The following is a 24,989-nucleotide window of genomic DNA, read 5'->3' as shown; positions in this document are numbered from 1 at the left end:
CTATACAGAGAACTATCAAGGAGGAGGAGAGGTGCGTGTGATCAGATTCCACATGAAAGGAGGGTATGGAGAGTTGAATCGGGACAAATAGAAAACCAATCAGGGAATCCTAAACAACGGTGTTCCATTATGGTGTTGGGTGGTTTTTGCTTACTATTCCAGGTAAACCACAACCCACAGGGCTTGATTTCTTCAAGTAAAAATTAGACATTAGGAGTTGGAGACTATGAGGTGCAGGGTGAGAGAGGTTGATTGGCGTTGGCTTACCTCTAAATGTGTCTTTTTTCATCGAGGAGTTCATTGAAATCTCCAATGACTATAAATAGGATTGAAAGGGATGATAGGAATTGGTTGTGTTCCCCACAAGACTAATCTTGCATTGCCAATGTGTGTGTGTGTTTGGAGGGGGGGGGGGGGGGGGGGGAGCATAAATAAAGATTAGGCAGCAAAGGCACACGAGCACAGAATCATTCAGAAAGGCTGCAATAAAGTGGTCTCCAAGCTCCACTTAAGAGATAGCATTGATACTACGCCAAGCAACCATAAACCACCACCAAATCCTTTCTTAACTTTTCCTTCAACAAAACCAGTGCTGAGAAAATATTTAAGACTACGAGGGGGGACACCATAGTCAAGAGAACACAATTTGGTCTCACAGATAAAAATGAAATCGGGCTGGTATCGCCGAAAGTGTGAGTTGAGGGCTTGTCTGGTGGTTTTAGAGCCAAGCCTTGTTACATTCCAACTAATTAAATGCATGGTTGGTATTCAAGAGCTTCTCACGTGGAAGAGCACGGTTGTTGAATCTAACAAGAAGAAAGAAATACTGAGGAAAATGGTAATAGAGACTAAAAAGAAATTAAGAGTAAATAGCTTATTGTAAGAAGTCGCCACATTTGGAGAATACCGGGTATCCCTACTCCCCTTTTCCTCGACATCATCTTCACTGATTCGTATAGATCGCTTCTTATGTGAAGAACGATGTAACTCCACCTCTGATTTCAATTCACAAACCCAAGATTTCATCTGGTCTGAGAGAACACTGGGAGATTTTGAGAGTTTGAGAAGGTCGGTGGAGAATCTTCGGAAGATCTCAAGCTCCTCAAGATCTTAACCATCATCAGCTGAGGAATCCCTCTTTCTTTTCATCTTGCCCAATCACTAGAGTCCACAGAAACATCCGGCTTCACTGGTGGAATAGAAAGCTGTCTAGCTTCAGAGGAGTTCATTCGCGAAGTCATAGGTTGGAGTCCTATTAATATCTGGTACTAAGGCGGGGCCTTGCTTCTTCTTCTTTGCAGCCAAGGCATGATGAATGATGGAAACCCTGCCTCTCCAAGTTTGAGTTCTGGTTTTCACTGGTCTGAGAGACTTCTCTAGAGAAGAGGATTGATGGTAATTGATGACAATTGATTTAGGGTTGTTAAATACAAACCCTGGGAGTTCAGTGGAAGTGATGGAGCTTTTCTTGGACTGCTCGTTTAATACCCTCGCTCTTCTGTGGACTCAGCCCTGGTCTATCCCTGATTCAATTGGTTTAGGGGTCGGCCAATAAAAGGCTTGCTACCTCCAACATTACTACTGTTCATCTGAAAAGGGGCAGTGGGTGGAAGGTTAACGGTAGAATTGGTCTAGTGGTATACATGACATCTGTACTCAAAACCGGTGTTGGTGTAAGGTATATGAAATTTTCTCTTAGGGGGGGAGCAAACTACAGGTGCTCAAGTGGAGGTAAAACATATTCACAAGTATCATCGGGACAAGAAAATAGTTATCCTAGGTCAATCTGAGAGGGAGAGGCCTGAATTTCACCTTCTTATACTTGATTGGTTTATGAAATGTTTTTTTTTTTTTTTTTTTTGGGTGAATAAAGAAATTTATTACCAAGGAGGAAAAGAATATACAGGAGAGGAAAGAGAGAGGGGATCAAAAGCACCTAGACACAGGGCAGGGGCCCAAAGGCACAGAAAAAGGATACATCAGGAGGGGGGAGATAATAGAAACAGGAAGACCCCAGGACACAACAGTGAGCTTTTTCCTTGGGGTGTCAGCGACTGAACGATGGGAAGACAGCCAAGTTTGTGGCTAACATCAAAGTAGATGGCTTTCCAAATCTTATCAAAAGAGCCAGAGTTGGAAGTCCATCTATGAAGATTGCGCTCCATCTAGATATGACTAATCGTAGCACAAAAGGCGAGCTTCCAACTGTATCACAAATGGAAGGACTAGTCCGCAAAAAGGTCAGCAATTACTAAGGACTCTCTTCTAGATGGTGGAAGAGAAGGGGTAGGAGAAGAAAAGATGATCAACATATTCGATGCCATTCTAACAAAGGCAACAGGAACGGGAGACCTGGATTTGCCAGTGGATGAGGAATGACTACGTAGGGAGGTAGTTGGATAGAGCTCGTCAGGCAGTGAAACTGTGGCGAGGAATGTGGCCTTTAACTAGATAATGTTTCTCCAAGGCAGAGGCCGAAGAGAACTGCCCCAAGTTGGAATGGATCCAGACAACTAGGTCTTCCCTACCTCTGTGGCCCAGGGGAATGGGATGAAGGGAGGCCCAAAGGTCAACAAGAGGAGGAGAGGAGGGGGGAGGGGCTAAATACCAAGAGGTAATATAAAGGAGACTTTGGCAGTTCGGCTCAGACCAGAGGAATAGATAATCCTAGGAGATACCAGGGGAAGGAGGATACCTGAAGGGTGCCAAGGGTCCAGCCAAAGATAGGTCTTGGAACCATTGCCAATGGAGCCAGAAATGGCTCACAAGGCTATAGGTCTGGAGGAGAGAATTTTACGCCAGATCCAAGAGGCATTAGAGGAGGGCGCGAGAGACTAGAGAGAGTTGTTCTTGAGGAGGGACGAGTAAACCCAAGAGACCCATATATTGTTCTTCTTGGAGGCAATCTTCCAGATGGGCTGAGAATGCCAACACAGTTGACCTCCTTGATTCTCCTAAGGCCAACCCCACCTTCGGAGTTGGGAAGGAAAATTTGATCCTAGCTCATAAGGTGGAGAAATTTGGAGGAGTCTGAACCTTTCCAAGGAAAGAGCAGAGAAGACTCTCAATGGATTTGATGGAAAAAGCAGGGAGCACAAAGATACCACTCCAGTAAAGGTGCATGGATTGGAGAATGAATTGAATAAGGACAAGGTGGGCCCACGTAAGAGAGGAGTTTTCCCTTCCAGGGCTGAAGCCTCTTCCTAAGAAGGTCAAGGATAGGAGAGCAATGATGGGCAAAGAGCCTGGCAATGATGGGAGGGAGGCCAAGATACTTGACAAGGAAGGAGCCAAGGGAGAACCCCGTGATTTGGAGAAGAAGGGATTGGATGGGATCCAAGACTCCAAAGAGAAAAAGACAGGATTTAAGGAGGTTGATGTGGAGGCCAAGAAGGGATTCAACGAGGCGAAGGGAGAGCATGATGGAAGAGACAGAAGAGGGATAAGAAGGAGGGGTTTGCATTTGGGAATGAGGGAGCTAAGATGAAGGTAGTGGAGGATTGGATAGAGCAGAAAAGCACCTCAAGGGCAACGAGAAAAGGAAAGGGGAGAGGGGACAGCCTTGCCCGATACCAATCGAGAGGGAAACTAGTCGGCAGGCTACCATTGATGAGGACGAAGGAGGGGGAGGAGATGCAAGAAAGGACCCAATGGACAAAAGAGGGTGGAAAAGACATCTGAATTAAGACAGGAGATGTAGTCCCAGCGGATGGAGTCAAAAGGTTTGTGGATGTCAATCTTAAGCAGGGCAATAGAGGAGTGGGATTTACAGTCAAAACCTATGACAATCTCATGGCAAAGAATGATATTATCTGCAATATGGCCGATTGATTAGGGCTGACAAAGGAGTCGACAGCCCCCTAAATTCTGTTGGCCAGAATTTTAGCAATATACAAGAGGTTGCAAAAAGAGATGGCCTAAAGTCAACCAGGTAGTCAGCCCCCTCTTTCTTGAGGATAAGGCAAAGGAAGGTATGATTGATCCTCTTAATCTGGTAGGGGTTGAGGAAGAAGCTTCATATGGCAAGGATGAGGTCAGAATGGATGATGTGCCAACAGGAGGAGAAGCCCATTTTGAACCTATCTGGCCAAGGGCTTTGTTGGATTTGTGGGAGAGGACAGCAGCTAAGATTTCATCATCCGAAGGAATGGCCTGGACAGAGGGGGGAAGGTGGGGGATAGATTTGTTGAGAAAGTTGGGGGGGATGGGGGGAGCTGGGGCCAAGGTGGGGGTGTAGTAGATCGGAAAAGAATGAGGTAGTCTCATCTTTGATATCTTCATGGTAGAGAAGTGGGGAGCCATCTCTGGAGATGAGCTTGGCGATGGAATTAGCATTAGTCCTGGCTTTGAGAGATCCGTGAAAGTAAAAGGAGTTGGAGTCTCTAAGCTCCAGCCATTTAATACGGGATTTTTTTCCTGAGGAAGCTTTCTTCCTAAGCGAGGAGGGAGGAAAGCTCAGCTGAAATGAGTTTTTCCTCTTCTACCAGGGAGACATTGAGGAGGTCCAGTTGAAGGCGAGATTGGATAGCATTAAGCTTTTCTCTACAAGAAGAGACTCTGGAAAAGATATTTCCAAAGGAATTGGAGTTCCATATCTTGAGAGCAGATTTGACATTCTTGAGCTTTCTCGTAAAGGCGATAAGGGGAGTGGAGAAAGCTTGGACGAGGGTGTTGCCCAAGCTTCGCTGACAACAGGGAGGAAATCATCGTGGAGGGTCCACATGTCAAAGAATTTAAAGGGCTTGGGACCAAAAAAAGGAGTGGGGTGGATAAGAAGAGAGATGGGGGAGTAATCAAAGATGCCAGGGAAGTTAAAACAGGCATGGGAGGAGGGAAAGGAGTCGAGCAAAGCCTCGTTGACAAGGACCCTATCCAACTTGCAGGCAACTCTAGTCGAACAACTCCTACTGTTTTGCAGACCATCTTAGGTCATTCATAGCAAATGTCATCAATGCAGTCATTGAAAGACTTGACCAAAGGAAGACAGATGGGGATTCCCCCTACCCTCTCATGACTAGCTCTGATAACATTAAAATCGCCCGCAAGACCCCAAGGGAGGGGGCAGTGGAACCATCAAAGAGCAGACCAAAGGGAAAGCCTATCATGCGCACTGTTGTGAGCATAGATGAAAGTGAAAAAGAAAGGAGAGGGGCCAAAAGGGGAGGAGATAGAGAGATGGATGGCTAAAGAAGAGGAGATGATATAGATGCTAAGGAGAAGGGGATTCCAGAGAATCCAAATATGCCCATTAGGGTAATGAGCATAATTAGAGAGGAAGGACCAAGAGGAAGCTATAGAGGAAGCAATAAGGGGGCATTAGACTCAAGGACACGGGTTTCAAGAAGACAGCAAAGGGACACATGAGATGAACAGAGAGGAGAGGATGCAGGCATGCTTGGTGGGGCAATTGAGGCCACCCACATTCCAAATGGTCCAAGTAATGATTTCAAAGAGGGATGGTTGGGCAAAGAATGCTCCGAGGAGCGGAGGCGGGCAAAAGGATTTTATTTCTTCGGTGGTACTCTTTAAAGGGGGAGGCCAAGTAAGAGGGGATCGCAACCGGGGTTAAAGTTCCATTGGAGAAAGCTAAGGTCCTAATGGATCTGGGAATCTTCAGGCTGGGTGGCTGCTTCAGTTGCAATGGCAGCTGTCGGGGGAGTCAAAGGAGCCAATGGTAGTGACAGGGGAGGCATTGGTATGGCCAATGGCTTTTCTAGCAGGTCTGCGAGTGGAGGATGCAACTGGGGCAAGAGGGGCCTGCCCAGACCTGAGAGGAGCAGTCGCAGTGGTCTCAAGAGGAGCCTGAGAAGTTCTGGTCTTCAAGGGAGGATGATTACCAGTAGAGCCTATCGGAAGCCTAATGGGGGGAGCATCTAAGTTCCTTAGCTGGAGGCCAGGGATATGGGCAGCAGATTACCCCATCAGAAGCCCAAGGAGGAGGCTACATCAGGCCCCGGCAAGAGGCCAGGAAATGGATTGTTGGCAATAGTCAGAGCAGCGACAGAGCCTGGCAAAGGGCAGGAAAGAGAGGAGCAACATACCCTGGCAAATGGCCAACGGCAGAGTCTAGCGGAAGGCCAATAGAAATAACCGAGGATGCATGAACTTCTTCGAAAGTAGAAGGGGTATCTCCGACAATGGTAAGACCTAGCGGAAGACCAGGTGAGGAGACAACAATGTAAGCTACGGTGGCAGGGGCTAAAGTATTGGATTTGATGCCTTCCAAGGCGTGAGAAGAGAAAACAGCAGGTGGAGGGTAACAGAGATGGTCAAGGGAAGAGGTGCAGGGGCCCTCAAGCGAGAGACGATTAAACAGGATGAAAGGCTATTGGGCAAGGAAGATTGCGAGTCAAGGCATTGAGGAGGGTTGTCGGGTCAAGAGGGATGGTCGAGTGGGTTGAGATGGATGAGATGATGGATGGGAGGATAGAGGAGGAACGATTAAGAGGATTGTAGGAAGTTGGGTTATCGGGCGGGTCAAGAGACATGAGTGGGTCAGGAAGATGGTTCAATAAAGGAAGGCTAGAAAGGGTCTGGTCTAAAGATGGACCGGGCCACGAAGAGAGAGGGCCAGAGAGGGGAGGAGGAGAGGGAAGAGATTCGGTGGGGGGTAAAAAAGTCAAAACAGATAGAAGAGGACAGAGAGGCGTTAAGAATTAAAAGGGGAGGAAGGTTCGAAAAAAAAGCTTCGTCAGAGAGAGGTAGCGAGGGAGCAGTGAGGGGCGACAGGAGAGGGAGAAGGAGAGGAGCAAGCATCAACATCAGAGATGGCAGGAGAAGCGACTACTTCAGTCAAACAGCAGGTGCGAGGGGACATACTGTCATAATCAGAGCAGAGGAGTGGTTAGACGAGATCAAATCAATTAAAACCAGCAGGCAAAATGGGAGAGTCCAGTGGATCAAGGGATTTAAGCCTGGAAGCAGGGGAGTTAGGGTTCTCGAAGCAATGAGGCACCGCCATGCGGCTTCCATCCCAGCGAGGCTTACGATGGTATTTCCTTCCACGACCAAGGGACTCAAGGGATGAGACAAGGTCTGAGTTGCCAGGAGCTTCAGTATGAGCATGAATTTCTTCAATTGGTGAGCTTTTTAGGGCACATGTAGCATTCCCAAAAGTCTTACAAAAGGTGCACAGATGGGGCAGCCAGTCGAAGTGTATCACTTGGAAGAAGGAGAACCATTCTTCATCATGGATGGCAACAGAGTTTGGAGGGTCAACATCAGCATTAATTTTAGCGCAAATTCTGGCGAAGGCCAGCCGGTCTTGGAGCCTTGTTCTATGATCAAAATAAAGAGGTTTGCCAATCACAGAGCCTATAATGCTGAGCCCTTGAGCACACCAATAGTGGAGCAGAAAATTTGGAGGGAGGTCTAGCCCAGAATGGATTTGAAGTCTACCTTGCAGAGGGAGAGATGTTGATCCCATTGCCTAAGAAAAATAGCTTTCTTACCAACCAGTCAGGGGCCTTTTAAGGGCAAAATTCTTTTCTTCTTCATTTGAGAAGTTGAAGATGAAAATCCAATTATCAAGGAGAAAAATAGACAGCATGCCAGAGACCTTCCATTGCCAAGTGAGCGAAGCCTTGACGATAGGGAAAGGTGGCGACTACCCAAGAAATGACCAATGATGCAGTTCTTCCATTTGGCTATCTCTGAGTCAAGAGAGCCCACCGGACAGAAGCCAACCAGAGAATCCCTATAGGTAGTGGGGGGAATGTATGAGACGGGAAGGCCAACACGATACAGGTGGGTGGATGAGAAGGTAATAGAAACCTAAGATTTAGGAGGAAGGGAGGGACCAGAAGTAGGATGAGGGTCGAGGGGGGGCTGGGATCAAAGATACGGGCAGTAATAGTAGGAGGAGGGAGGGAGGGAGGGTTGCCAATGGTGGAATCCACCGGAGGGGTTGGGGAGGAGAGAGAACAGAGCCATTTCAAAAAAAAAAAGTTGTTAATTGTGAAATGGGTGTTGTTCTGGTGGGTATTGAGAGTTTCTCAGTTGATTCAGGCTTAGTAGAGATAGGTATGGTTTCAGGTTGTACAGAAAGGGGAATGAGCTTGGGAATGGATTTGACAAGAATACCGTGATTCTTTGCTTCAGGGTTGTGTGGGAGAAGCTCCATAATTTGAAAAATTCTCTTCAGAAATTCTATTTGATAGAGCAGCTTCATGACCGGGGCAGTCAAAAAGACGGTGGGAGAGCCAGCCACATCTGAGACAATGGAGGTAAGCTTCATATTGGACCAGCACACTATAGTGATACATAGTGATATTCACTGGAGTTAATAATCTTGTTAAGCTGTGTAACAGGTCTGCACTTGGGACAAAAAAGACTTTGATTCTTGTTGAGGATGGAGGTAAGTCATATGCTCCCCGGTTCAGATGGATAATGAGAGGGGAACCAAAGGTTGAAGCTGCTTTTCTGGTGTAGAGCTCATCAAGCCAGTCTTCTGGAATGGATAGAATTTGGATTCAGAGTGGGAAAGCTTCATTTTCTTTAAGATACTTGGAAGATGAAGAAGGTGCAGAAAACAAATGAAGCAAATAGTTCTTAAACCACACAACAAAGAGGCTTCAAGAACAGCATCACGATCTGATTTGCTACAAAATTCCACCGATAGAAGTCCTCTGTCAAGAACAAGGACTAGCTTGGCTCTAAAAGGGCAACATATGGACACAAGGTGGTCACCCATTGGTTTTTGGGCAGGATTGGTGCATCCAAGAACGTAACCAAAGATGGAATTATCTTTGGAAGAAGACAGGGACTGGGTCTAAGGATTTTGTCTTTCCAAATTCTTTCTTTGTTTGATATTTGAAATTCAGCAACATTTTCACTTTCACAATCACTTTTACATTTACTTTCATTAACCTGTTCAATGAGCTTTTCTGTGCCTTCAGATAGTGGTTTCTGTTGGGAAACTTGGAACCTGTCCATTTTAGGAGAGCAAGGAGTTGCTTTCACCAAATGGTTCTTTTGTCTTCCGTGGCAATCAGTGGAATGAGAATGACAAAAGTGATTCTGACGTCGCTTGAGGGGGCACAAGACCAACTGGGAGAGACTTGAGTGGTGGTTAAGGGTTTGACATTACCAGATTCAATGCACGAGACCTTGTCTCCAGAAGAAGATACAGCAGAAAAGGGGGAATCAAAGTGGCTTTAAGACCTGGTTTTCCCCTTATGGCAGTGAAGACTGGACATGTGATGTAAGGTAGTTCACCTAAGTAAGCAACCCCAAATAATAACGAACTCCAAACCAGAACCAGATCGGATTTACAGATCTGATATCCCAAAAAAAAAACAACAATCTGGAAAAATAGGGCTGAACCGAGAGAAGGGTCTAATGGACCAAAACACCTGGTTGAGTATGATTTAGAATTAGTCTAGGATGTCCTCCAAATATGGTCCAAAGAAGGTCTGCAGAAGAATAGAAACACAGCAAACAAACCCAGGCAGAATTAGGGTTTAGAGGAGTCAAATGGGAGAAATCATGCTTAAGTCACACTTGGCCTCCAAAGGCCCTCCAAGCGTGGTCGAGTGCCCCTTTAATGGAATAGAATAAGCCCTCAAAATGCCTGGCTAGTTGGCTCACAGATCTGGGAGTTCTAGTGATCGACCAAGAAAAGGAAACTATTGCAAAAAGATGAGTTCAATCCCTGTTCTTGGTTGGTCTTCAATCTGAACTGCTGCATGGCCTTCGGGTCTTCAAACAAATATCAAAACACTCTCAAACCGACATTTAATTCTCAATTGGTCACAGCAGCTCCTCTTATAAAGGAGAAGGTACAGCCTTACAATTTAGAAAGAATCCCAAAATGGAAACTAACACAAAATAGAAACTACTAGACTTGAGCAATAAGAGAATAACTTGTTTGCTAAGAAAATAACATAGGACAATAGAAGATCCATGTTGCCGACCGTGTTTAGGTGGGATGTCCTGGAGCTGTTGCGTTGCTTTGTTTCTTTTTTGTATTTTCCCCTTTTCTTTGTTTTTCTTATTTTCTTATACTTTAGCGGATCTATGTAGCCGACCCCATTTAGTTGGAATAAGGGCCATAAGGCTGAGTTGTTGTTGTCGTTGTTGAAGACGCTTCTAGAAGACTAACTCCACACTCCAACTTGTACTTTGACTAGTCAAAAGACAAGAGACAAGAAGGCAGCAATAAGGGAGCTCGCAAGAGAGAAAAAAAAAAAAAGGAAACTTTGGATGCTGCTGCTGCTGTCTGGATTGATGGCAGCATGGATGGCTTCTACAAGGCACCAACTCGAGACTAAAATACTGCAGGAAATAACCATAAGATAGCTGGTTCAATGGGCCTACTATAGAGGCCAGAGCTGGACAAAATTGGGGCCAGCTTGGGCTGGCTCGATCAGCCTAAAGCTGGGCTGGTGCTGGCTGCTTTCTTCCTTCTTCTATAATGAAACCCAGCATGTGTATCTACATCAATATGGGGTCGAGATGCTGCTTCTTGGACATGAGTGGCGTCCAAAAAACAGCTTGGAAGAAATGGAGATCTGCAAATCTCGGAGAGAACAGGCTGAGAATGGGGCTGTGTCAGAAATGTTGACAATGAGGACAGGGGAGTGAATAAGTCCGTTAAGGTTTAAAGAGGGTAGAGTAGCTAATCTCTATAGAATCAATGCAATCTTGGGTTTGAAACGAATGAAATCAGAGAGGAGCAAGGAGAGGAACACAGGAAGGCCCAAGACGACTAATAGAGGGAAAAGATTAGACAGATCATTTTTCTTTCAGACTGCCACATCAAATAAGTCTACTTCTGTAATATTATCATGCATACAATTCAGGTTTTAGAATTCAAACAACATAACCAAATTGGTTAGTGAGCTTGGAGAAATCATAACATTTACGAAGACCACCGGAATTGTTCAAGCAAGTGATAATCACAGAGTTACCTATGAGACCAAATGTATAAGAAACATCAGGCCCAACTGCGGGAGGAGTTATAAACCAAAATTCCCGTGTGGTGTTTCCAACCCCAACCTCGTAGTAGTATTTCGTGTCCAACTGCAGAAGAAAGCAAGAGCAAAGAAGAGTTTAGTTCTTCTTACTAGGTTCACCCTAATTTCTCACTTGTTTAGAAGCTAACTATTCGCTTGCCAACTTGTGATGAAATGCATATGTCCTGTCAGGTCACATTGAAATCAATTAAAGGATAATTGATAGGCACAGGGATGATATATCTTCATTTGATCAATGCTAAATAACCCACCTCCAAGTTAGTGATGGTGCAGTGATGGATAAAGCCTGAAGAATAGTTGTAGTACTTGTAGGTCAAGTAGATTCCCTCTGCACTGTATTTCTCCCCACTGCCCTCAGGCCAATAAAGCACAGTGCTGGAGCCTGGTTCATCTTGGGTGACCCAAGACACAATCACACCCTGCCCTTCATGGTCTCCTTGAGTTATATGAACCTAGAAAAGCAAGCATCACAAGTTAGAAAAAAAACCTTAACATAGGAAATATTATCTAAAAGGTCCCAAATATCATGTCCTCTATCCTTCAAAATCCCCCCCCTTTTGTTTTATATCTTAGGCTAGCATGTATCCAGCATGCACATGATGGCAACGGATCAGATCAGCCTAGTCCAGACCCGATCTGATTCTCCACCAGATCCAACCTCAGCCCGAATTAGGAATTAGATCCAACAAATTCCGATACTGGTCGAATCAGAGATCTAGTTCCAATTCTTAGAACCATTGATGCAAGTGTTCCTGTCATATATATCTACCATGTGACATTTTGGCTAGCCACCCAATTAAGTGGTTGTTATGTCCAAAATCATGCATAAAATTTAACCAATATGATTTGTCCATGTCTTTCATAGTTCTTTGAAAATTACTTCAAGAACCAAGGGAACTTTGCTCAATAGGTCTGTTGAGTAAAACAAAAACCAAGGGAGAAAATTCAGAAGGATAGAGGATTCCTAAACGATGCGATATTGAGAATTCAAGCTCTCAAACAATATTGCGCCGTTTGGGAATCCTCTCTCCTTCCAATTTTTTCTTTGAAAAAAAAAAAACAAAGAGTCAATAGAACCTTCCGAAATCTAGAAGAACTGAGGGAGAGGGGAAGGGGAGCAAGAACCAGAGCCAGATAAGTAGAGGGAAAGTTGGAGAGAGAGGGAGAGGGAGAGCCAATAAAGGGAGGTGGAGGAGAGCTGGAGAGAGGAACTCCCCTGTTTTCTGCTTTTTTTTATTGGGAAGGGTGCCACAAAACACACCAGTGGGGCCAGAAGATGGAACTGGAGGCCCAAGTGGGTGGGGATGGTGCAAGCCACGCATAGGTGCACGTTTGTGAGCATTTGATCCACTTACCAAACCTCAGACACACTCTTAAGAAAGCAGTGCCAAACCGTCCGGCCAAGCCTGGGAGTGCAATAAACTATGGGGTTTTGTGACGGTGAGAGGTGGGAGGGTATGCATCCAGCACGTCGTCGTCGTTGTCGTCGTTATCATTGTCACCATCGTCGTCTTCGCTATTACCACCTAAGGGACCAAGGATCATGGAGGAAACTCAGAAGCCACAAAGAGGAGAAAGGGCGAAAAGGTTAACACACCACTTAGCTGGTGGACAAAAAAAAAAACACGCCACAAAGGGCAGAGGAGTTCACACCACGAAGGGCAGAGATATTTCAGACGACTTTCTCATTGTCTATGATAATGATATTGTTAACTTTGTATGCCATGAGACTAATTGGGTGATTGACAGTATTGCTTCTATTCATGTCATGTCTCAAAAGTTCCAAAGGACTTTTTGATATCTTATACACCCAGTGACTTCGGGATTGTAAAGATGGGGAATGATAACTGGGCAAAAGCTGTTGGCATAGGAGATGTTTGTTTGAAAATCAATATTGGCATAAGGTTAGTTCTTAAGGATATGAAACATGTTCCTGACATCCGCTTGAATTTAATTTTTGTAGGTGGACTTGATGATGAGGGATTTTGTAATCTTTCAATAATAGACAATGGAAGCTCACCAAAGGTGTTATAATTGTGGCAAGAGGAAAAAAGTGTTCGACATTGTACTTATTGCAGACAAAGCTCTCCAAAGACATTGTAAATGCAGTGGAGAATGAGGGTACAATTGAGCTATGGCACAAAAGGCTTAGGCACATGAGTGAAAAAGGAATGATGATATTATCAAAGAAGAAGATTCTACCTGAATGAACAATACTCATTTGAAAAAGTGTATTCGTTGCTTGGCAGGGAAGTAGAACAAAGCCTCCTTTAAGAGTTCTCATCCTTTAAGGAAGTCAAATGTACTTGACTTGGCACACTCCAATGTGTGTGATCCTATGAAGACAAGGACACTTAGTGGGTCCCTTTATTTTTGTCACTTTCATTAATGATCACTCAAGGAAGTTATGGGTTAACACCTTGAAGACAAATGATCAAGTGCTAGATGTATTCAAGCAGTTTCTGGCCTCAATTGAGAGACAAAGTGGAAAGAAGTTGAAATGCATCCGCACAGATAATGAGGAAGAGTATTTAGGATCATTTGATAATTACTGCAAAGAAATGGGTATTCGACATCAAAAGACACCTCCAGAGACTCCTCAATTGAATGGTTTGGTTGACAGAATGAACAGAACACTAGTGGAGAAAGTCAGATGTCTGCTTTCATAGGCAAGGCTGCCAAGAACCTTTTGGGGTGAGGCTTTAAATACAGTCATAAAAGAAAAATCGATTGATGGAAACAAATTGGAATGGCAACTAACCTAAATTAGAAACTAAAATCTAAATTGAACTCCCAACTAACTTGACCGACACCCCACACTACCAATAAAATAAAAAAATAAATAATCAAAGTACTAAATTAATCCCAAATCTTCCCACGCCCAACTGCATCAACCAAACAATATATAAAGGGAAAAAGAAGGCTGTCAGGACTCAGGCTGGGTGCAGCCTGCACCCAGAAACAGGAAGGGAGAAATGCAAAATGACCCCCCCCCCGTGAAATAAAAAATCCCACCCCTATGGGATGCCCCTTCCTACTGGTGCAAGGGCCGTGCAACCTGGCAGCGATCCCCCTCCCATATATAAATTCCCAAACCTTGAAAAGAATAATGGCAAAATAATAAAAGGGGTCAGTTTCAAGAGTGCCCCAATACAGTAGACATGTTTTCACATCTTCACTAGTCTCACTAGTCATGTTTAAATTTCAAAACTTAATATAATTTCTCTAAGGGGAAAAGAACACAGCCAGGTTGCGTAGTGTACACAAGCACCTTCTTATGTCTACACAGCCAGGCAAAGAACTCAATCCCTCTCTAAATGGAGTTATAGTGGTTTCAAACTTGTTTGGAACATTGTTGGAAAATCAGGTTTTCTGACTCGACTTGTCTCAAAAATTTGTTGACTCAGCACGAACCAATTCAATTCAAGGGAGTCATTTTCTTAACCACTAATTGTTCTTGCCCCACTTACTGCCGCATTAATCCACTACATCATGGTACTATATAATGTTTGAGTTTTAAAATTCCCCATCACATCGTCACTTTGCTTTTAAAATTTGAAAATGTTTTATATGTGACAGACTTGAGGTACGACAGGTAGTGAAAGACAGACATCTTTAATATTTAAGTTTTAAAATGCCTCATCACTTTAATTTTCGTTTTGTCTTCTTCCTTTTAGTTATATTTATTGGGGCAAGTACTATCACTCCCCTAAGCCTATAATTACTGATACTCTCCAACTTTAAACTTTGTTTCCGATTCTCCCAAAATAGTGAACTTTTACCTCTCCTTCTCCCCTGATGTTTTTAAATGGAAAAATTACCCCAATTTTCACATGTTACCAATTCTCACCATCTCTCTTCCCCTTCCATATCAATTTTAAATTATTTTTCTTACAATTTTCTCTCCATTATTTATTGCATCTTTATTCAATCCTCAAATTTGTTTCAGTTTTCCTTTAAACACAAAACTGTAATCCCGCCCCACGGCTCTGATGCAAATAAGTCACCTAAAGGGCTTATATTATTGAAAATAAGCCTTGGGTTGGATTATGTAAGAGTTAGGCCCTTGATCCCACAAGTTTTCTTTATAATAGGCCACTTTAATGAGCCTAAAATATGGGTAGAAAGTTTAGTTGGAGTCCTAGTATTGATATGAATTGTTTATTTTGTTTGATTTCAATTCTATGTTGGAGTCTTAAGTTGTCGTTTAGGAGTCCAAATAAGAGTCCAATTATGTCTTTTGTTAGTTAGTGAACAAAGTTAATGTCCTATGTTAAGTAAGTTAATGTCCTATGTTAAGTAGGTTTCTAATTTAAGTTGTTTCTTATTTTGAGTCTTAGTATATGTTGGAGCATTTAACCTCTATATAAAGAGGCATTGTTGTAACTCAAGACAATTATTATTGAATAAAATTTTCTCTTGTCGTTTGCAAAGATTTGCCTAAGATAGGTTGTGTTCATCAGCTATGAGAGCAGAGGGTGAGAGACTCATGCTGAGATAGCCATTCCCCTACCCTCATTCTTCCCTTGTTTCTCTCCTCTATTTTTCTATTTTATTTTTCCAATTTGTTACTGAATCTGAAATTTACTAAACATACTAAAGATCCTACTAGGGATTGGATCACTTGTGATTCAATATTACATCAATTGGAATCAGAGGTCAACCGAAGATGGAGCTGAAAGTTAGCTATTTTTCTGGTGGGAGGAATCCATAAAAATTCCTTGATCGGATAATGATAATTCCTTGATTGGATAGATGACCTGGAAGACTACTTTGACTATTACAACTTGACAAAGATGCGAAAGCTTTTCTTGCTTGCTCCCGGATGAGTAGTTATGATGTAGATAGGGTTGTCAAAAGGAGGACTCAAACTGATCAAACCATGGTTCAGTTCTGTCCCAAGTCTGGACCTCGTTTAGTCCCATCAAGCCAGCCTTGTTGGCCCCAATTATGCACCTATCCTGGTCCACTCCTACAGCCATTGAACTAGCATAGCAGCCCCTTGAATAGTGTATATTTTACTTCCCTAAGTGGTCTTCTAGAAGAGCCGAAGCAGCCATCAATCCAGCCCGTCCAGCAGCTTCCATAACTAGTGTTATTGCTCACATGAACAGTATTTTTCTTAGAAAATTTTGATCTTCAAAAGGATCTTCTAGAAGCTATACAACTGTCCCTTATTCAGCTCCAAGAAAAGATCTCCAATAGCCATTGATTTGGTCTAGCTAGCATAATATTTAGTTTCTATTTTTGTGTCCAAGTTAGTTTCTTTTTTGGTTAAGCAATTAGTTACCTATTTGTAATTAGATTAGCTTCCTTTTAAGTTCAGTTGTTAGTTTCTAATTTAGTTAAGCTTGGTTAGCAAGTTACACAAATTAGAAAGTCTTATTTTAGTCCATTAGTTTCCGTTTTGTTATTTGTGTGTCCAAGTTTTGTAAGGCTATTTAAAGCCCATTGATCGTAATGAAAAGAAAGATTAAAGTTTATGAAAATTCAGTGTTTATTCATGGCTGAGATAGCTATTACCTTGAGGGCTGAGATACCCAAAACCTGAGGAGTGAGATGCCCATTCACCAACTCTTCTTCCACCATTCTCAACCCTCCATCAAATTTCTTTCTTTTCTTTGAATTTGTTTGTTGTAGAGAGTGTTTGAGTGACTATTGCAAGATTGTTAAAGTTCAGAAGTTCCATCAAAAAACCAGTTGAAGGCCTATAGCGGCTGTCCTGCAGAACTTCCACAAAGTTTCCTAATTCATGTCAACAACGTAACTCTCAATTTAACCATCGGCATTGGCACATCTTTTGAGGGCTTGTTGACCCATCTAGGACCTTCATCCACTCCAAGTTTCAAGTCCATCTAAGCTACGGTTTGTGAGTTCTCGAATTTCCCCCTATTCAGCCAGATTTTTTAGATCCTGCCTGGGATTAGGATCACTTGAGATTCTAGTTCTACAATAAGTTATGTTAGAGAATCATGGAGAATCCATAAAAAGCAACTCTGAGTTCAAGGACGTGAGCTAGGAAGAGATGAAACATGAATTGGTGAACCAATACCTACCTGAACACATCCAAAGAAGGTTCTTCCCTCTGTAAGATTCCCACCAGAAGACATCTACAATTGATGAGAGCCTGAAACAATTAGTTTACCACTTGACTGCTCGTGTGCAACAATATGCAAAGGAGCATCAAGAGAAGACACCTCCAACCAAAGAACAAGAACCTGAAATTGAGGTTAATGTTGAAGAAGTCCCAATAATTCATGTCCGCAAGGAACAGTTAGTCCTTGATGTTCCCATCACTAAGACTTATATCAATGAATTTGAATACAACAATGTTGTCGCTATAGACAATAAGGTCAAGACTGAGGAAATTCGCACTACAACAACAGTGATGATTGTGAAAAGCCATAAGGAAGATCCTATGGGGCTCAAGATTCAAGATGTGGTTGAACCATCAATGGAACCAATCAAAAACCACCTATTAGATGAATCAAAAGAGTCCTACGTTGCACCAGAGTTTGAAGAGGTCAAAGATATATTCGTGGACGACCCTATGGTCATGTCTGAAGATGTTGCAAGCCTGCAATTGAGCATGAGGAATTTGTTATTCCTTCAAAGTACATTAAAGAACGAGCATCTCATCCTCTAGACTATGTTCATGTATTCAAAGAATTGCCTGCGTTTTACTATAGACTGTAGCTTAGCCTTCATCACACCAAGGTGGTCGTTCTAATGTTCAAAACTCGAGGTCAGTGTTTTTTAAGTGGAGAATTTATGCAGATAAGTCACTTAAAGGGCTTATTTTATTGAAAATAAGCCTTAAGTTGGGTTATGTAGGAATCCCATGGGTTTTCTTTATAATAGGCCACTTTAATGGGCCTCAAATATGGTAGAAAGTAGGAAAATGAGATTTATTTCATTAGTTAGAGTCCTAGTCTTGATATGATTTGTTTTCTTTGCTAGAGTCCAACTCCATGTTGGAGTCTTAAGTTGTCTTTGAGGAGTCCAACTATGTCTTTTGTTAGTGAACAAAGTTCATGTCCTATGATAAGTAGGCTTCTAATTTCAGTTGTTTCCTATTTTGAGTCCTAGTATATGTTGGAGTCCTTAACCTCTATATAATGAGGCATTGCTTAAACTCAAGACAAATATTATTGAATGAAATTTTCTCTTGCTGTTTGCAAAGATTTGCCTGAGATAGGTTGTGTTCATCAGCTGTGAGAACTGGGGGTGAGAGACACTGGATGAGATAGCCATTCTCCTACCCCATTCTTCCCTTCCTTCTTTCACTCCTCTAATTTCTGTTTTATTTTTCTTATTTGTTCTTGAATCTGAAATTTATTGAATGTACTAAAGATCCTACATGTGATTGCCCCATTCTTCCCTTCTTTCTCTCCTCTATTTTATGTTTTATTTTTCTGATTTGTTTTTTAATCTGAAATTTATTGAATGTACTAAAGATCCTACATGTGATTGGATCACTTGTGGTTTGATCTTACATCAGGCCCCTACCCATTAGAACCCCCCACCCACACTCACTCACCCCCTGACCCTGCCCCTGCCCCTGCAACCCCGCCCAGCCCCACCCCCTGTCCCCAATTCCCTGCCCTCTGTTCAAGCCAACATGAAGAAGCCTCGAACCATAACTGAGTCAAGTTAAAGGTCACTCCATTGCTAAACACAGCCTTATTACTGATTTCTTCTTTGAATAAACGCCTCTATCATTCACTTCTCTGTTTTAAGTTTCATGGATAACAAAATCATGGCTTGAAAGAAATTAACTCATAGGAATTGAATTTCAATTGCGCAGGAATAATCAAACCATCCAGACCAAGCAGAACCCAACACAGGGCAGCAAAACTAGGATAGAACCAAATGCAAGAAAAACTTACAGCAGTACTGCGACCATAGTGATTGTAAATTAGCAAAACAAATAGAATTATACGGGCAAAAACAGGTGTATTTGGGTTGTCCTTGTTGTCAACACTGTCAAATGTGGCCGTGTACAGACTACAGAGTACAAGTGGCAAGTTGTGCCAGATCTGTCTGTTTCAACAAGGTTCAGCTTCAGGGGCATTTCGATCATTTCAAATGGTAGTTTTGGCAAAAGGGTTGTTCTGGAGAGTTGTAGAGTATCGATTTGCATTCCAACGCAACTGGAACCGCCTCAATCTGACTCCAGATGAGAAATTTATGATCGTTTTCTTACAGTTGCTCCAAAAAGGCGAAAGTGTTAGATGAAATGTCCAAGTGAGTCACGTGCATTTTGAGGTCCAACGGGCCCCATATGGCGAGGTGGCAGAAATAGCAATGTGGATTTACAGGTTGGTGATGTGCAGAGTACCACGTGGATGGTGAAGTGGTAGCCAGCAAGGCTGGCCACACACGCATGGCAGCCACGGCACATAGCTGCAGCACATAGCAACCCATAGCCACACACAGCAGAAGCCCCACGCAGACAGCCGAGGCCACAAGCCCATCACATGCCCCAGCCCACACACATAATGGCTTGTTGGCAAAGGCCCCAGCAAGGCTCAAAATGGCTAAGTGGTTCAATGCATATCAAATGTTCACTTTATTACCTCTAAGAACGGTCATAGTAATGACACCTTGAGAAGTTGGAAAACCTTAGTCCAATTAAATGAAAAGCTTTGAGTTCTAGAATCTCCACAACCTCACAGTTGGGACTAGAATCACGATCCTCATCTGACCGTTGTCATTAAAGCGCACAAGGCGCGAGTATAGGAGCGTGCTTCTTCGTCTCTCATGATTCGCTGCACGCATTGAGAGAAGAGTGCCGTGAAGCATGCTATTATATCCATTCGCTTATAAGCAAATGCATATAAGGGGTCTTTAAGATTCTGGATTAATGAATCCTGGCCGCTCACCTCTGCTCAGATCTGACACCCTTTTCATCAGGATGAGCCAATTAGAGCTCGAAATGTGGCATGGACACTTTATTGGTGATGTTCCCCACTTCATGCGGATTCCAATCCGTCATCTCAGATTGACTTTCAGCTGCGTGAATCTCGCTGACTGCATATGACAAATTGAACACCTCTTGTTTTATTCGCGAACCTTAATCTGTATCAGATAGCCATGGTGTCAGGCGCCTTTCCCATGCATCACAGGTGCACTTTTTTTGTCCCTGAGATTCCATTCCAAACTTTATTATTGGCCGATCCACAAAGTCTTGTATCTCCCTCATCCCAGCTCACATTAGGTTGATTCAAAAGGCTACTTTCTCCATTTTTTTTATGCTATATACACCTGCAACAAGAGAGAACAAAGGAGATAGAGGAAAAAAAAAAAAGGGGTGGAAACAAGGGGGTGAAGGTGGTTGCTTGTATTGAATACCCTCACCAACCTTAAGGTCACTTCCAAATGCTCCATTAAAGCCCCTTGAAAGTGTTTGTTATGTATTGAAGCTCCATTAAAGAATCTTTGCAAGAAAGAAAAGGATGGAGTCCCCACAAAGCAAGGCCTACTTGAAGATTCAAATACCCTTTTGTGAAGATTGAAGATTCCAGTGAGTCGGGAATTGTTGGTGGTGACTAGACTCCACCCTAAATCAAGATTTTGCATTTTGCAAAGGTTGTAAGGATCTCCATCCCTCACCTTGTTTTATTTCCATGTCTTGTATTCAATACAAGTGCTAGTCAGGTTGCAATTTGTGGATATCCGAGTCTATTTTGGATTGCATTGTACGTCAAATTTATAAGCCCATTGACTCTATATTTTTTTGGGGTGTTCAATGGGTGCTGGACAAGGGAGTTGCATCTCCTCGGTAGCTGTAGCTACCATTTCCAACATTGTAAAGCCCTCTAGGTATATGCTGGGCAAATTGGGGTAGGTGCCCTTGTCAGTTGTAGCTTACTAAGAGTAGCATATCGGACAATATATGAAGCCCAACTTGGCACTGCTCCATGGATATAGTGCCACATAGGCAAATTCTTTAACCATGTACATTCTGTGTCATGGATTGCATGTGCAATTGGAGTGTCACATTTGCATGATGGTTGTTCACACCCGAGTCAACCTTACCACATGGTTGAATGACTGCTTGTGGTTAAGAGGCTAGGTGTGTTACACGACTGCGCTTGTGATTGTGTGTGTCTGTGCTAGGAATCACCAATAGTGCAGTAGAGGCAGAAGAGCCAAAAAAAGGAAAGAAATTAATTACACTGATTCAACCCCCCCCCCCCCCGGGTCAGCCGTAGTCCAACAAAGACTTGGCTAATTCCTGGTTGAAGAATAAAATAATTAATACCAGAAACAACAGTCTTGAAACAAAGCTACAAGACCAAAGCATCAACATCAGAAAAAGGCTTCCTCGCAGCCACAGTAGTTCAAGCCTCGAGGATAAGAGCCATTGAATAGAAGAATGTTTAAGATCATTGCATTACATATATAGACTATTCAAATCAATGAAAACCATAGAGAAGAATGATGACAAATCCATGGAACTTCAGGTCATGAGTTGATTATCAGTTCATATTTCCTATAATGTTCAATAATACCAAAACACTCAAAAATTACACCCCAATGCAAAAGCATATACGGAAAATGCTCAAGACTGCATTCACCATCTCGATAAAAGGCATTTCTAACGAAGTTAACATAGATTTCAGGACCCAATTTGATCATTCATTCCGTAGAGCAGATTAAAGAAAAAGGAGGGAAAAAACTGAGATTAAAAGAAAAGACATGAGCTACAATCGCCTAACAGAAACTGAAACCCCAGTTAGAGGAACAATGACCCAGAACCATCCATACCTCAATGAAAACTCATGCAGAGGAAATAAGAAAAGCATCAAATAACAGTAATTGGATTAAGAAAGGACTAATCAAATAGATTAACAAAACCCCAATAACTGTAAAATTATTTGAACCATCACAATATACTGATGGTCTAATTCAACACACTGCCACACACAAAAGAGAAGACAAGGGAGAGAGAACCTGCTGTGGTGCATTATAGCCTGAGGGCACACGAAAAACATCGCTGTCAAGCGGCATATCAATGGATGGGTAAGTACCCCTTACAAAGCTACTGGTGACTCCTCCATTGCATAACAGAGCTGAACTCAAGAAAAACCCCATTATAACCATTACCCGAGTTCCCCAATTTCCCATCTTAGCCATAGCCTTTTTGCAGCCAGAGTTCCGAGCCTCCATCAACTCAGAGAGAATTAAAACCCAACATGTCCCGTATATATAATGTCCAAATGACATGAGAATCACTCAACGAATATCCACTCCTCATTCTCTTGATAAGTTTGGGGGTTGGGGGGAGAAAGAGTGAAGGAGACAGCGAGAGAGATGGTAGCTCATCACTGATTGCAAAGGCATCCTTCTGCGTCACATCCATTGTTTAGTTGTGGTAAGACTGGTTGGAGGAGACGACTGAAATAATTAATTGGGGGAAATGTTGCTACCTGGTGGCGTAGCATCTGCACTAGTGGGGGGCCATTGAGTGACAATTGTGTCAATTCGGTTCAGTACACGGTATCGGTTCTGTACACTTGTATATATACCCCATAACGATACCGTACCAAATACAGATTCATTACAGGATTGTCATACTGATGCTGTACTGAATCTATTCAGTTTGGTATTCAGTGGTATGGTGTGCTTTTTATGTCATTTACTCCATATCAATACCGTATCGAATACTGGCTTGATGCGTATATTCCATACTGATATTATACCAAATTTAACTCAATTCGGTTCTATCCGATATCGGTACAGTAGTGGTTTTAAAATTCAGTATTCGGTATTTGATACACATTAACACCCTTAATTGAAAGCATGCATAGAAGCATCAACGATCATGGGATTTTTTAGTTCACAAAGATGGGATAGTAAATTTGCACTCATGTATCTATGTGCAAGAACTACTTGATCAGATAGTTTTTTTTTTTTCCTTAATTTTAATTTGGGTGAAGGAAAGTTCTCTGGTTGTAGAGCTCCTGGACTGAAGTGTAGTTTTTGCTATTAACACAACCACAACCCTAAAACACTGCAGCTAAAGGAAACAAAGTGAAACTAGGAATGGACAAAAAAAGCAGAAGCCCAACCCGCTATAAAATGTAGATGAATCTAAACATCCATCACAACTAAGGATGGCCTTAGTAGATGGCACAAAAATCCTCTGTAGGGAGACTATGAGCATCGGACGGTTGGGATGCATGTCAAGGGCCCTTCCAATCGTTGGATCCTCACTGCCACTCACTACCAGCCGCAGAAGATTTGAATACCTAGTAGATGCTAATAGAGTTTAATTGGTACTCGCTCTATACCTGAATAAAACTAGACGGCTAGGTGCACCCTCTATGTGACGACCCAAGAATATGGTAAGTACCAGACCCGCTTGGGAGATCGGTGTGGTGTCTCCACCAAGAATACGACAAGTACCAGAGGGTTTTGGGAGATCGATGAGGGTGTGCAAACTTTAGTTCCACATCGCCTAGAGAGAGATTCATGGACTAATTAATAACCTATAACATCTTTAACATGGCACAACGCATTTTAAAACTTAAGGCCCATGAGTCAAAGAGGACAATATTGTGTAAGGTTAATGGGGCCCTAGACATTACAAATGATATTAGAGCAGATCCCGACAGCATGTGGGGCCACATCGGAGACGTTGTGCCGAAAGGGAGGAAGTGTGACGACCCAAAAATATGGTAAGTACTAGACTAGCCCCGGGAGTTCGATGAGGTGTCCCCACCAAGAATACAGCAAGTACTAGGAGGTTTTGGGAGATCGTGAGGGTGTATAAACTTTAGTTTCACATCGCCTAAGAAGAGATTCCTGGACTAGTTAATAACCTCTAACCTCCTTAACATGACACAACGCGTTTTAAAGCCTTAAGGCCCATGGACCAAATAGGACAATATTGTGCAAGGTTAATGCAGGAAAGGTCAACACTAACTTGGTTGGCAGCACTGGAATGCCAAAAAAGAATGAATAACCCAACATGTATCTGTGCATTATGCCAACAGTGTTGGAAGAGTCAACAAGAAAAGTGGGCCAATAGGTAGTTATTGACCTCTAATAGGGGATAGAAATGATAGGGAGTGAAGCAAACCCAAAGGGGACTAAATCTAGCTCAACCAGCCAGAGAGCCCTGGACATGACAGGCTGATCAGTTGGCTGGATAGAGTAGACATTTTGGTTGTCATGGGTCCCACATTCATAATTTAACATAAGGGCCTACTTTCTTTGAGTCTTGTATGATAAAATAAATAAAATAATATATATATATATATATATATCCAGTAAGGGAGATAGGACTATAAATAGTGCTCCACTGACCTTGTAGTTATCACTCTCATATTCTCTCATCTACAGCAAGAGAGAGAAAAGAGAAAGGAGAAGAAGAGAAGAGAAGGAGAAAAAAGAGGAAGAAGAAATCAAGAGAGAATTAAGTTTGTTAAGGCAGTAATTGGAGATTTTTGCACCCAGGTAAGAGATCTAACTTGGTGTGAACCTATAATGACAAGAATGTTGCTGAAATAGGTGGTTTGAGTTAGCCAATTTGACTAAAATTGAGGGTTAAGTTAAAATCTGAAACATCCAGCAAGGAATAAGGACTTCAAGTACATGATATTTTGTTTATTTGATGAAAGTGGAAAGAAAGTTTAAATTTGTAATGATATATTTGTTAATTAAGGCCGAATGGGACTGGAAAACTAGGATCCTTACTTAGCTCTCAAAACAGAGAATTTATTTGAAAATGAGGTGAAATCCCATCTTAATTTCACTGTTTTGTAAGTTTAGAGACACATGCAAGAAGAACATGTGAAATTGAGGATTGATCATCAAATTGGAAGTTAAATACTGATATCCCACCTTTAATTCATAAGTTCATATGAGAAATTGGTTCAAATTCGGAGAAATCTGGAATTTCTACTAAACCACATGTATAATTTAAGAATTTGAAAATGGAAATGATGAATGGACTAAATGAAGACCCAACACATTGCTATGAAGGGATTCGGACTTCAAAAC

General features: G+C 42.5%; 1 protein-coding gene across 2 annotated transcripts in view; it reads right to left on the bottom strand.

The window, feature by feature from the left end:
- Positions 1-22,343, bottom strand: part of LOC122070904 (purple acid phosphatase-like) — a 39,982-nt gene extending 17,639 nt beyond the window's left edge. For both annotated transcript variants that reach the window (XM_042635136.1, XM_042635137.1), the window contains exons 1-3: positions 21,936-22,343; positions 11,228-11,428; positions 10,911-11,022 (exon numbers count right to left, since the gene is read on the bottom strand). In XM_042635136.1, coding sequence (XP_042491070.1) covers positions 10,911-11,022; positions 11,228-11,428; positions 21,936-22,208 — 586 coding nt within the window. In that variant the 5' untranslated portion in view covers positions 22,209-22,343. The remainder of the gene's footprint in view (positions 1-10,910; positions 11,023-11,227; positions 11,429-21,935) is intronic.
- Between the last annotated feature and the right edge of the window lie 2,646 nt (positions 22,344-24,989).

The sequence above is a fragment of the Macadamia integrifolia genome, unplaced genomic scaffold (genome assembly GCF_013358625.1).
Source record: "Macadamia integrifolia cultivar HAES 741 unplaced genomic scaffold, SCU_Mint_v3 scaffold_143A, whole genome shotgun sequence".
NCBI lineage: Eukaryota > Viridiplantae > Streptophyta > Magnoliopsida > Proteales > Proteaceae > Macadamia > Macadamia integrifolia.
This window is presented reverse-complemented; position numbering and strand designations above follow the sequence as displayed.